Source organism: Lissotriton vulgaris, chromosome 4_1, assembly GCF_964263255.1.
Source record: "Lissotriton vulgaris chromosome 4_1, aLisVul1.2, whole genome shotgun sequence".
NCBI lineage: Eukaryota > Metazoa > Chordata > Amphibia > Caudata > Salamandridae > Lissotriton > Lissotriton vulgaris.
In genome coordinates this window covers 915,904,517-915,921,415 of record NC_141691.1, presented here as the reverse complement: position 1 = coordinate 915,921,415, position 16,899 = coordinate 915,904,517, and the positions used below count along the sequence as shown (strand labels likewise).

General features: G+C 47.1%; 1 protein-coding gene across 2 annotated transcripts in view; it reads left to right on the top strand.

Moving 5' to 3' along the window:
• The first annotated feature begins 585 nt into the window (after positions 1-585).
• The window catches only part of RBFA (ribosome binding factor A), a 101,359-nt gene continuing 85,045 nt past the window's right edge, over positions 586-16,899 (top strand). Inside the window, exon 1 of one of the 2 annotated variants that reach the window (XM_086965190.1) lies at positions 586-801. In XM_086965190.1, the coding sequence (XP_086821316.1) occupies positions 668-801 (134 nt within the window). In that variant the 5' untranslated portion in view covers positions 586-667. The remainder of the gene's footprint in view (positions 802-16,899) is intronic. The other variant, XM_086965191.1, reaches the window with a different exon arrangement.

Here is a 16,899-nt window from a genome sequence, read left to right as displayed (position 1 = left end):
GTTTTCTTTTTCTCATTAGACTTATGGAATTAAAACACCTTCGCGCATGGAAAACCATCCTAACTAAACGTGTGGCAAAACGTGACCTGCATTCAATCAATCACCCTTTCGTTAGTGAGCAGTAGCTTATCTTTTGCTCTTAATGACAGATATAGGCAGCAGAGAACCGAAAAATGCCAGTGAATATTAATGGGCGGATCGCATGTTACAGTGGTGGCCATATTAGACTGTGTTTTATTTAATTATTCTAAGCAAAATTACCAGGTATCTTTTTTCACTATGGGCCTACAGTATTAAGCTCTATCCTATAATAGTAAGCATATTTGTATTTATATATGTATATTTAAAGTTAGCTGTTGTCTATAATTTATATTAGAAAATACAATTCCACGTCACTTGTAAAGAGGAAAGTTTGTGGAATATGACCAACTTCAAATTCTGTCTCGTTTTTTCAAATCTTTAATCAACTCGCATGTCCTAAAGCATTCTTGTTGCCCTGAAAGCGGAACTGTTTGATACTGCAGCTACTCCTTCGGCTCGTCCCTCTTTTGTTGTTATCATCGTGGTTTTAGTGATTGGCTCGGTACAGTGAGCTTTTCTTCAGTCCTTCTTCATTGTCAATCCTTCTCCACAGCACTGCACGATAGACGCGCGCAGTAGGAGTAGAATGGCGATGAGCTGGTCTCGTGCAGTACTGCGAGTGGGGGGCGCCACCTCCTGTAGTCGCAGATGCCTGCATCTTTTCCCAGTCTTGAATTCCAATAAGAAGACCCTGCTGATGAAGTTCGCTTCCAAGACCAAGTAATCATTTTCCTGCTTGTCCCATTTCTGCTGCTAACGATTTTTAGTATCCTTCGCTACCTACCTTTCACTTTCGTATTTTGTAGGTATTTCCAATTTAGCGAGCCTTCCAAACGGAGATGAGTATCCTAATTTGTGACACTTGCCCACATTTTCAGAGCTCCCCAAGTTTCCCTCAGCCAGACCCCTTTCTTTGTTATGCATTATGGGACGGGTTGTCATATTTCTCAGATTTTAAAATAGGGGATACAAAGCAAAACGCCGGACTGGGCAACGTAGTCACATAGCGGACAACTTAAAAAAAATCACTATGATGAGGGGACGCGGCCTCATGCAAAGAACTGCATAAGACTCGCCCCCCAGCTACACAAGCATTTATAATGCACCGGTCTCGCCTTTGCAAAAGTTAGAGCTATTGGCATTGTAAATGACAAACTTTTTATTTATGTGTTGGTTTTGAAAACAGATAAATAAATGGCATTGTCATTTACAATGCCAATAGAGTGAGTAGAGAGTAGTAGAGAATGAGTAGAGAGAGAGTAGTAGAGAGTGAATAGTGTCTGGGGGCACTTTGAAGTAATTCTATGTACAATCCTCTAAACCAAAATGTCACTTATGAAAAAGCAAATAATGTTGATTAACTTGTAACAACAACATTGGCCATATATACTATGTACATAACAAATATACACCTTGCCTCACTTATGGCGACGTCCTCAGTGCATACGTATATTCGTGAATGCTTATAAGTTCATGTTTAGAAATGATTACTTTCAAAAAATGTCACACACTACAGATGTATTATCTAATGCACATAAATTAAAGGTTAAAGAAACTATTTTAATTTCAAAGAGTCTTCATCATACTTTTAGGGGACGTTTGTTGCATGCTTTACTTGCTAAATCCTTTTCTGGCTCGGCTCGTGCTTTGTCTCTTGGAGTCGAGCCAGAGCTCTGGCTCCATACTGGCTTGGTTCTCTATGAATTTGCCCATCTGCCCACCTCTGTTTTGGAAAGCTGCTGTTCATAGGTCTACTACATCCAATGCCCGGTTCTGCGGTGACAGGTGGGACAGTCCAATCACTGTTTCCAAATGCCCAACAGCTACATTCACACACTCGTGAATATTAAGCAATGTTTCAGGAAGAAACAAGTCAGAAACCCACAATTTTTTAAAACTATAGTATTAATTCACATTGACAAATGCAGAGGAATGAAAAGTCATGTACAGCAAAGAAGCATATAGAAAATAATTATTAGGGTCCTGAGTGGTTATAAATTATTAATGGCATCAAATTGTATTTATAATCTAGATTGAATTGTGAAACATGCATTATTAATAACACGAATGCAGCATAGTTCCACACTTATTATGCATTCCTGCTGCTGTGGTGCATTTCTGGCTGCTGCTTGGTGTGTCTTTATCACTCACTATGCTGCCGTTTCTGGTCCGTCCCTGGTTACACAAGTTTATATCAGATTTAGCTTTTCTGGGTGTGGACCAAGTGCAGCGGTGCCTCTGTCGCTCCACGTTATTGATTGGGACGTCTTCTTTCAGCCCCTCCACATCCTCGCATCTGTCACAGCAGATGAGGTCAACAGAGGAGGGTGAGTTTGGAAAGTGGTAGGGGCTGCCAGGGGAGATGTTCCAATTTAAAGCCCTCTCTCTCTCTCTCTCTCTTGAGATCCTATCCTTCTAAATTAAGTCCCATGGGATTTTGCTGGCAATATCAGCCTTGGCTCTTCCTGGCCACAATGCAAGGCATTGCTGCGCGAGGAGACATTTTGAAAAATCCTGTAAGGGTTTTGGGCAGCGATAAAGTTCTGCGAGGCTGGACACTGTGTAACTACCTTTAACTGCTAAAACAAACCAATTTGTTTACAGGCAATCGGAAGTGCAGGTGTACGGCGCGCAAGCTGAACGTGCCAACAAAGCAGCATGAAAAAATATAAACGTTTGTGCAAATCTGTTCATACTGTTTGTTGCATGTTTTTGTGTTGTTTTCTGAGCCTGTCAGGTGTCCGAATTGGCATTTTTAGATAAATGAACTCATGCATCAGTATCCACATAGATATTTGAGAAGTATGTCGTATGTTATTGCTTTTAAGCAATATTTCTGTAGCACTTCATAGCCACGACAATGTGCAGAGGCACCTTTGGTGGACAGGCAGCACGTCAGGATGGCTGAAGATTCCCCAGTTAAAAGCAGTCCTGTCAAGTGTCACTCATCAGGTTTGACACTCACGCATTTCAGTGCGGTGTTCCGCATCACCGCACTGAAATGCATTGTCACGCATTTTGCCGACGTACCAGCTCCCGCCACTGGGGGCGCCTGTGCATGGCTCCTGCTGCTCCAAGTCCGAGAGATGTGCTGCTGCCGGTGCCAGCAGCTACTCTTACTTCATAAATAGTTAATGATGTATGTTGCAGTGGCGGCTGGTGACATTTGAACCTGGTGAGGCGGAAAATTATTTCCGCACTGAAGCTCGCGAGCGCGGCGCGCGTGCCCGAACACCCCCCACCCAACCCCACCCCCCACTCAGTGTGCAAAGTACAAATTACACACTGATCACACCCTAGATGAGACTGACAATAAAACCAACCAATTGTAAGCAATCTGCAGGCTGTAGGTGTATATAAAAATTGCATAAACTACAATAATTAAATAAATACCTCCACCCACCCACCCTCTGCTCTCACCCCACACTTGTATGTTGTGTAAATTCATATCAGTTCATTTGAACAGTGCTCATCACCATTGTTACAAATTCATAGCACACTCACAGTCTGGGTCGTACTGGCTTAGGAGCGCCAAATCAGTTACAGAATAATGTATACTTTTTAGCCACTTCGCCTACCCTCAAACACACAAAAGATGTAAATACCTGCAAATAAATTGCACTCATTCAGCAGTTAGGAAAGCAAAATTGAGGCACATTTTTTGTAACTCTGAAACAATGCTTTTCAGTTTACATGCAGCACTTTGATGCCAGTCATGATTCACTGAGCTATGTTCGAATGATGGTAACCTATGAAGTTCAAGAAACAGAATGATCTCTGTGGCAAAAGCAGCAACCCACTGAGCTATCCAAAAAAAATCTGTGATAGGCATGCTACACTTTGTGCTTCGCATCATAAACATTAACACTCTGAGCTGCTTTAGCAGTAGTCAAAATTATGACTAGACCGATCACAGCTCTCTCCATGAAAGTGCATCAATCACCAGAGCATGCGTGCTGTTATTATTCCCTGAAAAAGGCAGTAATTAAAAACATATTTGCAGGCTGTTTTTATATGTGCCAGTTCACGGCTTTCCGAGTATATTTTTGTTTCAATAACTCACGATTTTCACTCGCGTTTTTAATGTTATTCCAAGTTGACCTGCGCATAAAAACGCAAACATGGATTGCACTACATCGTAAAAATAACCCTGGGGCTTCTGTCTAGCTGAGAACAACTTTGCTTTTTAGATGATCGATTCGCTGACTTGTGGAGCCTTAAGGGCGAAGACGGTAACCAAGACCTGGGAGCATAGCGCCTTGGATGAGAGCCTAGACCTCGGGTAAGTTGGCGCTGCGCTAAAGATGCACAATAGGGTCATTTGAAATCACCTGTCGAAGGTGTTGGTAGAGGGCACGGCACCCGCGGAAGATTGTCTGTGGACTTCCATTGGAGTGGTTGTGCCTGGGGCCTTTCATCACTGCTGATTTTTTTTTATGTTTGTGCCCTTTGTTCTGCTTTGAAATGTGTCTTTTTTGGTCTTAATTGTAACTTGCAAATATCCCACGTGCCGCCGCAAAGCATTTCGAAGGTGATTTAAATTGAATTGCTCCTGCATAAAAAAAAATCCAAAATGTCCTTCTGATAGATAATTGTGATTACTGAAGGTTTACTTATAGGCCCAGAATCACACGTCCACCATACGTCCACCATGTTTATATGCGCGCGCCCCCCTCCCTGCCAGGGCACATTATTAATACAACAAAATGCCGACTGGGGAACCTCACCGTCACCTGCCTTATTTGTAAGCGCGCGTGAGAGTCTGAGAGACAGAATCGCCATGGCTGCTTTGTATTCTCAGCCCAGCCCTGTACATAAACCCCTGGCAACTGCACCTGGTCCTGGGGGGAACAAGAGTCGCGGCAGTGGCACTACAAAACATCAAACCGGCTGCCATAGAAGGCGCTATATTTACAAAAACATTCTTACAGACCGAAACGATGCCGGATGCCCAAACCCGCCATGGCACTCTCAGGGGGGTACAGCTGTGGGATCGTGGATAATACGTAACGGGTGGGAGTTTGAAATAAAATTCAAAAGGGCGGTAATCACCACCATCACCATTGTGACTCATCTCAGTAGTTCTCCTTGTCGTGTCGATGTCGTTACGGTAACTGTAGGAGTCCAGCTCAGGAGGCAGCAAGAAGAGTTACCATCAGGAGGACAGGAGGAGCACGCACACGACGTTTGAAGCGGGCAGCAGCACTGTGTGTGGAAGTGGCTGCGGGTGCGGGGGTGAGAGTGACTAAGGAGGTGAGTGACGTCACGTCATCCCAGACGTCATCGAGCAGGTCAAGGAATGGATTGGTTAGAGCAGCCAAACTCCCCGCCCCATTAGGAGGCTGGGGGCTGCGGCATGAGGCAACCCCCAGTATCCAAAGGGGGGGGCTAGTGCGCATGTTCCCACCGGGCAGAAAAATGACCTGCCCGAAAGAGGACACGCGCACTAGCACCCCTGCACAGCCCCACCCCCCCTTTTCCCGATGGTTTCTGGTCCGGCCCGGTGACCGGCCGGCCAGAAACTAGCTCCTGAATCATCAATAATGTTTTATTTTACTAGGCACACTGGCGGTCCCGGATGGCGGCAGTGCGCATTGGGAGGGCAACGCCCCAACGCCCCAATGGACGCACCGCCTCTGGTATGTTGTAAAAATGGCAGCACTCAGCTAGTGGGCTGAGTGAGAGCGCGGCAGCGCTAGGCGGCTACATTGTGACAATCCTCGGCGCTGGCTCCAGGCTGGCGCTCGCCGCTGTAAATTCCTGCCGCGCCACGGCTTAAGTTGTTTGACACGCAGTTCAATTAATGGCGGGAGCGGGACGCCCTCTTAGCACGATGCTGGCTGACACAGCTAGGCACTTACCAGGGGCGCCAAGGTATATTCTCGCCCGCCGCTGCATTTACTAAAGTGAGGACACGTTTAATAGACGAGCCGCAGGGCCACAGTGATGTTAGCTGCCTCACATCCGCATTGAGGGCCGGCCGCGCTGCATAATTTTGCGAGAACCTGCCGCGATCGGACCCACATCTTCATGGCGGGAGGAGTGCTGCACTACACTTTAGCAGCCATGAGATTTACGGTGCCGGAGCGAGTCATGCACCCACCGCGGCCGCTGCCAGGAGCAGTATGTGGGGCTGCAGAAAGTCATTGCAGCGGGCTGGCCCTTTCCGCTGATGGCACTGCCTGCTAAAGAGTACAAGTAAGTGTTTGGGTCGCTGCTAATCCAATTCAAAGCACAATTATTTTAAACACCAGTAAGTGTTTGGGTTGCTGCTAATCCAATTCAAAGCACAATTATTTTAAACACGTCTGATACTGACATAGCTGCCAAGGTTTCAGATTTCTATGTGTGACATTTTCGTGTGCTGACGTGCCTGTCAATTCCACGGCCAGAGAAGGTGGCCCAGAGCAACCCTATGCTTTGTGGTCTTTGAGGCCTGTAAGTGGTCGTGCTCCTGGGTAAAGCCATGTGTCTGAACACCTCCTCAGTCTGCACCCCTGTGATCACGCAGTATGGCCCCAGTTTGAAAATGATTACAGCTAACGCCTGGGTCAACCCATTCTAGCTGTCATGTTTGGTCCGCATTGGTGTTCGCAGTGCCCAAGTGTAAGGTATAGGCACAGTTCACTTTAAACTGCATATAAAATCATAGCGCACACACTTTAAAATGAAAGACAAGTAAAACTTAAATAATCAGTAGGATTATTTTTTTACATTACGAACGTCTGACCTTTTCCATTACGAAATGTTTTCATCACATCTATCAAACTACATAGAAGAGTTAAAAGAAAATTTGCATTATCTTTTGTTATCTACTTTGTTTTACATCTGCAATATTATGTCATTCCGAATGTTGTGTAGTGTTTCAGGCGCTACAGTCAAGTGCTGGCTGGCTGCAGAGTGCCCTGTTCTTAATGGCGCTTCTCTGTACTTTCAATTAACATTTTTAATAACACTAATGTGCACTCTGGTATTGTTGCGAGCATGGAAGCTAAGAGAATTCCTAGCAGAAACAAGTGGCCTGTTTGGGGGCAGAGCTCTCTGTGTCCTATTAGTTAGTGTCCTTCTATTTCTCCTGTATAGCACCAGTTTTAAGATTTTTATTAGAGTTTCTTGTTCCTCACATGGGTTTAACTTCTAATATTTATATGTTTCAATCGTCTTCATTGCTTGATTTTGTTCGCGAGAAAGTGTCACTCATAGTCATTGAAATGTCACTCATAATAACACTGAAATTATGAAAATGTCACACATGGCAATCTGAAACCTTGGCAGCTATGTAAAAGTGCGGGAACAACGGCAACGGAACCCCTCCCCAGCTGCACAAGGACAGTTTGGAAGAAAGCTCGAGTGGGTGGACAGCTAGGGCAGCGTGTGCAATGCCTATGTGGCCCCAGGAAAGTGACTGTCAAAGCCCCTCCACACATTCACAGTGACCCCTTCCAAAAACAGTCCCCTTCTCGAACTCCGGAACGTGCACCTGCCCCAGCCACTCCGATCTTGGAAGCGGTTTATGTTGATAACCTTTGTAAGTTTCAAAACAAATAAAAAATAGGCGTGTGCAACGTTCTTTTTACATGAGTGAATATCTTGTGTAAACCCCAAATACTGAGTTACCTGTATGTCAGCTAATCTCTGTTAACTGTGAAAGTAGATAACTTCATCGGCGGCATGCTCTGTGGTATCACGTGAATTGAGAAACTGTACGAATACCTTGTGCTGCTAACCTTCAGTTCTCTTGCAAGCTAGTGGTAACGCGAAATTCGCTCAAGAATGTATCATGTCATACGTTTGCTAACATCTGCAGCACAGAAAAGGTATGGTTTAGCATCATGCTGATACAGCTCAAGCAATTATGTGCGATTTAGGCCAATAGGCGCAGCAAAGGTCAGGCAGGGTAAGCTTCCAACACAAGCAGATGATGCTAGCTGGGCTGCTTGTCATGGCGATCAACAAGTACAGCTGTCAGTAGACAAGCCTGGATACAAAAAGAAATGATGGGAGTGGCTCAGGCTGTGACTAACGGCGAGGGACATCAGAGCATTGTGAAAGACACATGCAGGTTGACATCTGAAAACACGAGCAAGAGAAAAGTGTGTGAGAGGGCGTGAGTGAGTGAGTGAGAGAGAAAGAGAGAGAGAGAGTGAAGAGCATCTGGGCCCTAGGGGATTGAGGATCATGCAGCTTGTGGAACAGTCTATAGCGCCGGCCACTCAACAGAGTTACATGCTGGCATGGCACGAGTTTATAAGTTAAGGCAAGACTTTCAACCATGTAAACAGTGATGAGATGTACATTCTTTTTCTTTTAGATTTTGTCCTAGAGTTGGTCAACAAGGGGCTTTCTCATACAACGATAGGAAAATTAGCGGGGGTCTCTTTTTATGGGCAGCTGTACTGGGGTTTTGATCCAATTAACAATGTACTAGCAAAAAAAAATGTTAAAAAGGTTTGCAGAGAGAGAATTCCAAACGGCCTAATGTAAGAGCTCCTATATCGTTTGAGTTATTGCAGCAAGTGCTGTTGAAATTACCAGGATCCTGTTATGATTTTCATGAAGTTAGAATGTTTAGGTTATGCATGATATGGCTGCTTTTGGGGGCATTTAGAGTCTCCGAATTATTAGGTTTAAGGACGGAAACTGGTTTAGATAGCACAGACATATTTTTGGAAGGGAATGTTTTAAAAATCTGGTTAAAAAAAATCTAAAACTGATCAGATGGGGCAGGGAGTGTGGATACATCTAAATCCTATCCACACAAAAGGTTGTTGTCCTGTGGGTGAGTGGAGGGATTTTAGGTTTGCAAGGGATTTTTTATATGGGCCAATTTTTGTACACAAGTCAGGGGAGAAAATATCGAGCCATCAGCTGCTGGCAGTTCTGCGGAGGGCTTGGTTATTACTGGGAAAGGATCCAACAAAATTTGCAACACATTCCTTTAGGATCGGGGCAGCGTCAGAGGCAGCAAGATTGGGGCTGGGTTGGGGAGCGATCAAACAGATCCACCGATGCACCCACCACACAGCTCCACCTACACAGCTCCACTGATGCACCCACCACACAGCTCCACTGATGCACCCACCACACAGCTCCACTGATGCACCCACCACACAGCTCCACTGATGCACCCACCACACAGCTCCACTCATGCACCCACCACACAGCTCCACCAATGCACCCACCACACAGCTCCACTGATGCTCCACCAATGCACCCACCACACAGCTCCACCAATGCACCCACCACACAGCTCCACCGATGCACCCACCACACAGCTCCACCGATGCACCCACCACACAGCTCCACCGATGCACCCACCACACAGCTCCACCGATGCACCCACCACACAGCTCCACCGATGCACCCACCACACAGCTCCACCGATGCACCCACCACACAGCTCCACCGATGCACCCACCACACAGCTCCACTGATGCACCCACCACACAGCTCCACCGATGCACCCACCACACAGCTCCACCGATGCACCCACCACACAGCTCCACCGATGCACCCACCACACAGCTCCACCGATACTCCAACTAAGCTCCACCAATGCACCCACCACACAGCTCCACCGATGCACCCACCACACAGCTCCACTGATGCACCCACCACACAGTTCCACCGATGCACCCACCACACAGTTCCACCGATGCACCCACCACACAGCTCCACCGATGCACCCACCACACAGCTCCACCGATACTCCAACTAAGCTCCACCAATGCACCCACCACACAGCTCCACCAATGCACCCACCACACAGCTCCACCAATGCACCCACCACACAGCTCCACCAATGCACCCACCACACAGCTCCACCGAGGCACCCACCACACAGCTCCACCGAGGCACCCTCCACACAGCTCCACCGAGGCACCCTCCACACAGCTCCACCGAGGCACCCACCACACAGCTCCACCGAGGCACCCACCACACAGCTCCACCGAGGCACCCACCACACAGCTCCACCGAGGCACCCACCACACAGCTCCACCGATGCACCCACCACACAGCTCCACCGATGCAGCCACCACACAGCTCCACCGATGCAGCCACCACACAGCTCCACCGATGCAGCCACCACACAGCTCCACCGATGCAGCCACCACACAGCTCCACCGATGCAGCCACCACACAGCTCCACCGATGCAGCCACCACACAGCTCCACCAATGCAGCCACCACACAGCTCCACTGATGCACCCACCACACAGCTCCACCTACACAGTCTGTGCAGTCCGGGCAAACCGAGGCAGGGCAGGGCCAACCCCTTAAGAAGTAAGATTTACGAACTTTTAGAATACTTTGTAAATGCAGTTTCGGTTCTGTAGTTAAAATTGGAAGTACATTGATGTTATAAATCCCTGTTCCTGCCTACTATCAGTGGTGGTCTGAAAGACATTGATATCAAAGGGGCCAGTAATGAGCTATTATTGATGGCTAAAAGCAAAGTAACCATGGACAATTATCTATTTAAAATGGTGAGCAAAATCAACAATGATAGAAGGAAGTCACTGGGACGTGACAATTTACCAGAGATAACAACTACTGTCTCTGATGTCAGTAGTGGACCGATCTTAGCCCCCCCTTCTACTACTGATGTTACCACCAGTGCTCTTACAGTGGAATCCCCGGAGATAACTATGGTAGACCAGGACACTCTAGATGATGATCCGCCTGATGATCTTATGGATGTTTCCATTCACTGCTCACCAGTCAAGAGAGCAGTAAGGAAATGTAGGAAAACAGCGTCTAAGGGGGGAGGAACACACCTTAAAAAAAAGCCTGATACAGCTAAGAGGAGTACTCCCAGCCATAAGGGGACTATGACTACTGACATTGGCATTAACACAAACTTTGATCTCTTGGACCATATCGCTAAGTTGTTAGAGGCCAAACTAGAAGTGATTGTCAAGCCTCTAGTGGCAAAAATTGATGCCCTGACTACTGAAGTATCTAGATTGGGGGAGCTTCTAAATCAGATAACCAATGGCGAGAGCCCTAAAATGAGGGAAAGGAACATTTTAACAGATAATGTTGTACAGAAGCCAATGGCGGGGGGGGGGGTGTAAATACGGCTACAGCTAAGGAGGCGAGCCAACTGGATGGCCAGTCTATACAGACCAAAGTAACCCCAGCAAGTACGGGGGACCCTTTGACTCCAGTAAGAAAAATACGACCAACTAATCTCCCACCAGTTTGTTAACTATTTGTAGTTGTACTTTCAAATGTCCCACCTTTACACCCCATAGAGTCCAATTTCCGCCAGCAATCACACAATTCGCTTAAACATAAAACTGTTTCCTGGCTGAATAAAAACTGCGGGTTCCCGATACATTATTCTGATCAGATATTGTCAACTAGACGGGTACCCTGGATTGGAAATGCCAGGAAAACTTGCAGGGGTGATTGTATTATCATTAATTTTAGACACCCCCAGCATGTTGCGACTGTGCTTCTTAGAGCGGCTTCCCTGAAGCAGGGTGAGAATAGTGTGGGTGTGCACCCCTTGGGATATTTCTATAGCCACCTAGTCAAGGTCCCCCAGCGTAATACTCTATCAAGGCCCCCTAACTCTTATAGGAGTCCAATCTTTGAGATCGCAACGCACAACGGATATCAAGCAATGAGTGCGCTGGATCAGAATGATTGACTCACGTTGATTGATAGTCCTGGTTTGGGGCCAACCTTAAGTAGCCATGTAGGCAAATCAAATATGACAAATCCTGAGTCTGAGCATACACAGGCAGTAGTGCCCATACTGAACCACGACGATAGGTCTACATTTTGGTCCATTCAAAAAGCAGAGGAAATGGCTAAGATTATTAATTGTGCTGGTGATACCTTTGGTACTCTAGAAGAGGCCAGTATATGTCTAATAGACAGAAGTGTGCTTGAGGGACCTATTATAGGAAACAACTCTCTGGAAGAAATAAGTATCCAAGCTGGCCCTTTAGCTGTTAAATCCACACAAGATACATTGCTGATGCACCCTCACCCAGACCCAATGATAAACTATCCTTAAGATTAATATCATGGAATATAGCAGGGCTAGCCAAGAACCTTCGGGACCTCGTTTGGTGTACCTACATTGGGGACTATGATATCATCCTTCTCCAGGAGACTTGGTCTTTAAAAACTCCACATAGGCTTGGGTACAAAACTTTTCATTGTGACGCAATTCCCTCAACAAGAGGAAGAGCGTCAGGGGGCCTGGTGATCTGGGTTAGAGTCACTTTAGAAATAGAAGTTACCTCACTGAATATTCCTTCCCCTGATTTGCTGGGATTAAAGATGGTGACAAGGGGAAATGAAATTATACATTTAATAAATATATATAATAGGCCCCACCCAACAAATAAAGAATCTAAGGTAGTAGAACTTTTAGACTAATTTTTAGACACCTTAGGACCGAATGCTCAAGTAGTAGTAGTAGGGGATTTTAATTGTAAATATGAACCAGTGTTGGGCCTTGATAACTTACTTGAAGAACAGGACATAGCAAATGACATTCCAAATTTGGATTCTATTGGGTCAGTTAAATGCACTGTAGCAGCAACTCAAATTTTTCAGTTGACCGTAGGTCACGATTTAAGAGCATGTAATCCGCCTGCAGTCGGAAAGACCAGCAGCCCCAACATTCTGTAAAGGCAACTGCAAGTCACATATAGACTTCATATTGGTCTCCTTGAGCTTATGGTATTTACTCATTGATCTTAAAATAGATGTCGGGGCTAAGAGTGATCACTTTCCACTCCGATTATGGTTAAACCCTCAACCTTTTATATCTAAACGAGAAGAGGAGGTTGCACTAAATAGTTCCCCTGGTGAACCCCAGATATCTAATAACAGACGTGCACTGAGATGGCCCTATATCCTGGCTAAAGAAGACTCAATGATAAATATTTATAATACCTTTTCTGATACCATCATATCTTGTAAGGAACCCTTATTGGGAGGCCAGGGTGTTTTAGATTTACATTATAAACTGGTTGATGCTTGTTAGACCTGTCTGGTTTTTTTGCGTAGTCCCTCCAATTTATTATTTATTTTGTCCCCTTTCTGCCCCTCATACCTTTATTAATTTTTGTGTCCACTAGCTTTTTCAAGGTGTTGGTCAAAGGGGATAGGTGTTCTTTCACCCTCATAGTGTTTCACCTCAGGCCTAGAGGCCTTTTCTGACAGGAATATAGTTGGAGTCACAAAATGGTGGCTACCAACTGTCCCAACTGACAAACCTAGAACCTGTCCCATAGAGTAGAATAGGGCATTCCAGAACCTTCTGGTCCCTTCTGGACCCCTGAGGGTCAGCCTATAAAAGGCGGAATGCTGGACAGCCATTTTGTCTTGCCAGTGAGGAACAGCTAGAGTGAAGGCTGAGGTCTGGTAGGGGTAGGATCCTGAAGGGTGGATTGCTCTACAAGGGTAGCCCTCTGTCTAGGTTTTGGAGTTGGGCTTTGGTTCCCTTTGTGTCAACGGTGAGCGGGACCCCTAGGGCATCGATCGCGCTCTGTGATAGCACTTCCATAGGAGAGAGAGAAGGGAGCAAAGTGAATGAATCCCAGCGCTACCGCGCATGGTCCAGCTGAGCCGGGTTGTTTCCTCAGGAGGGGCCTATGATCGAGCAGGCCCGCTGCGGAGACGCTGCTCCGTGAACAGACGACGGAGCAGACTCTGAGGCCGAGACGCCTATCTCTTGCGCGTGCGCATTGGCGCCTCCGTGAAGGAACCGCCGGCCGGCACTGAGGTGAAGCGCCAAGGAGGGAAGCGGCTCCGCTGAGCGGCCGGCGCCCGGTGAAGTGCCCCGTGATACCATCGAGAAGGCCTCCGCTCCTCTGTGAGGGAGCGGGGAGGCCTGATCTCTGCACGAGAGTGTCCTAAAAGCGGGGAGGGGGTGTTGCAGCGGAACACACCCCCCAGAGCACACTGCCAAGTAAACGGGGAATTCAAAGGGGTGGCAGAGGAGAACTGGCTGAGCTTCGGTCGTCGGACTCCTTCTGAGTTAAGAGGTGCAGCACTGATCAATCCATGTGCATTAAGAGGAGAGAGGGGCTACCAGATAACTGCACTTTGACAAGCTTATAGCGTTTATTATCCAATGGTGCACTCGAGGGGTGAAAAATAACTGAGGCCTGAACCATTCTTTTGGGTCTTTCCTTCCTAGCCTCTGGCACCTAAAAACTTGAGACAGCTTGTTCCCCGACAGGGTGGGTTTGCTGAGGAGCTTAATTGGAGCCACTAAAGTGAGGACGGCTCACTAAATCTTCGGGTGGAAAGGAGGGAGTAAAAGAGTAAAACTTGTCTAGCGAAGTGCAGACACTGCCTCTTCTAAACTATTGTATTGTGATGAAAGTTATAGATTCTCATAATAGTCGAATTTAATCAATTCTAGAGTTTAATGAAATGTACTTTTGATGCTGATTAATGTTATAAGTTGGTGCTCCTGAATGTAGTATTAATAATTTCATGACAACTGTATGTACTGAACTGTGGTTTCCCAAGGCATAAAGCAAAGAGTATTATTTTTATAAACAGACTCGTATTTTTCCAAACAGTGGTGTAGTGTCATTTTTAGGTGTTATTGCGTTGATTTACTGCTGGGTGGTTTGCAACCTTCACACATGTGCCTCTAGTATTTGTGTCTTACCCTAGGCCAGGCTACCCTAGGTGACCTGACATCCCAGGTTCCAACAAATTGGTGTCTAGCGGTGGGATCCTGACTGTGGTTGCAGCTACTCAGTAGTAATTAAACGTAATACACTAGCCTACACCAGGAGTTTTCTCCTAGCGGCCCTCCTAATTTGACTTTTGTTTTTCCAAATTTGTTCCTGGTGGTGGGTGGAGGTTATCCTCAGATCACGCTTCTTAGTTCTCTCCTGAGTGCTCATTTGATCCCATATTTAAAGAATGGAATTAAACCTTGAAGAGCTAGAGACATACACTGTGACCCAACTTAAAGAGTGGTGTCAACGACAGGGGGTATTCTTCAAAAAAGGTGCCAAGAAAAGCGAGTTACAGACCAGCATAAGGGCATGGGTGGAAGCTCATATAGAGGAGGAACAGGACACAGAAGAGGGTGATAGGGACACTGTCCTTGAGACCGCAAAGCTGTACCAAGCTGAAGGCGGGAATCTGCTGACAGGTCCCAGGACACTTTCAAGGGAGGGCAGCAGCGTCTCAGTGAGGAGTTTTACTGACGCCGAGCTGGAAGACAGGAGGGAAGAGAGGAGACTGAAATTGGAGTTAGCTAAATTAGAAATGGAGCGGGAGGACAGGAGGTTGGCCCACGAACGAACCTTAAAGGAGCTAGACCTTCAAGCCTTGACATTAAGGTCTCCTAATCCAAACAATGGTGGCAGCGAAAACAAAGTAAACACCAGAGAACCCAGACCCTATCTACCCAAGGATGTTATTGCTAGTTACACCACAGGTGATGACATTGCCAAATGGTTAGCCGCATATGAAGTCTCTTTAAGGGCTCATGGGATCTCAGAAACTCACTGGGGGGATGGACTGTATAAATATATGCCACCTGCAGGCAGGGATACCTTGTTGGCTCTGGAGCAGGATGAGCAAACCCACTACCCTACAATGAAAGTGGCGCTGGTGAAAAAGTTTGGCCTTACCCCCGAAAAATACAGACAAAAATTTAGGGGAAGTCATAAACTGAGTACCCAGAATTGGGTGGATTTCTTAGATTACGCCAAGAAAGCCTTAGAGGGCTGGGTCAAGGGCAGTGAGGTGAAGGATTATGAGGGGTTGTATGATCTATTTTTGAAAGAGCACCTCCTCGAGAAATGTTTTCCCGAGCTGCGCCAACACCTGGTGGACAGCAAGCTGACCAATCCCCGGAAGCTTGCAGAGGAGGCGGACATCTGGGCAAGTACCCGGGTGTCCTCAAAGGGGACTGGAGGGGATTCCCAAAAGACCGGACAGGGCGCCCCCCAGAAGAAGGAGGGGGGAGATAAAAAGAGGGAGTTCTCTAAAGGTCCCCAAAACAATTTCCAAGGAAAGGGAACAGGTTTCACCCCTAAGGCAAACCCGCCCAGAAACCCTAATCCTGGCCAAAGCCAGCAGCCAAGGGTTCTCCACTGTTTTGAGTGTGGTGGTGTTGGACATTACAAGGGAGATGTCAGATGCCCAAAGAGACCACCCACTCCCACCGGAGGAAAACCACCGGGAGTAGCTAGTGTAGCGCTCGGGGAGGAGTTGCCCTTAGATAAGGGGGGTGAGTGGGCGGGTGTCACCTTAGTGTCCCTGGGAGAACGGGAGATGGTTCCTAAGATCCAGGTGCCCCCAAATACTGCCAAGTATGGGCAATGGGTCACCATCAATGGCCAGAGAGGGGAGGCTCTGAGAGATACAGGAGCCAGTATGACTATGGTGAGAAGTCAACTGGTGTCTCCAGAGCAGGTGGTTCCCCATGTACTCCACCCCGCCGCGATGGCTGACGGCAGAATGGGCCACTATCCAGTGGCTGAGGTTCCCTTTGAGTGGGAGGGGGTTGCAGGTTCACTTCGAGTTGCCGTAAGCCCTGCCGTGCCAGTTGATTGTCTGTTGGGGAATGACATGGAGCACAACGCTTGGAGAGAGGTGGAATACCGGACGCACTCTGCGATGCTGGGTACACCTGACTTGGCCTGTGTGAGCACACGGTCTGCGACTGCCCGAAGAGGGAGTTCGCCTGGGTTGGAGCCTGGAACAATGGCCCAACCCGCTGCCAAAAAGGGACAAACCCGGAGACAGGAAGAACCTGCTTCGACTTCCACACCCCATGTGACACATCGGCCACCTGCGGTGGTGGACCAGGAGT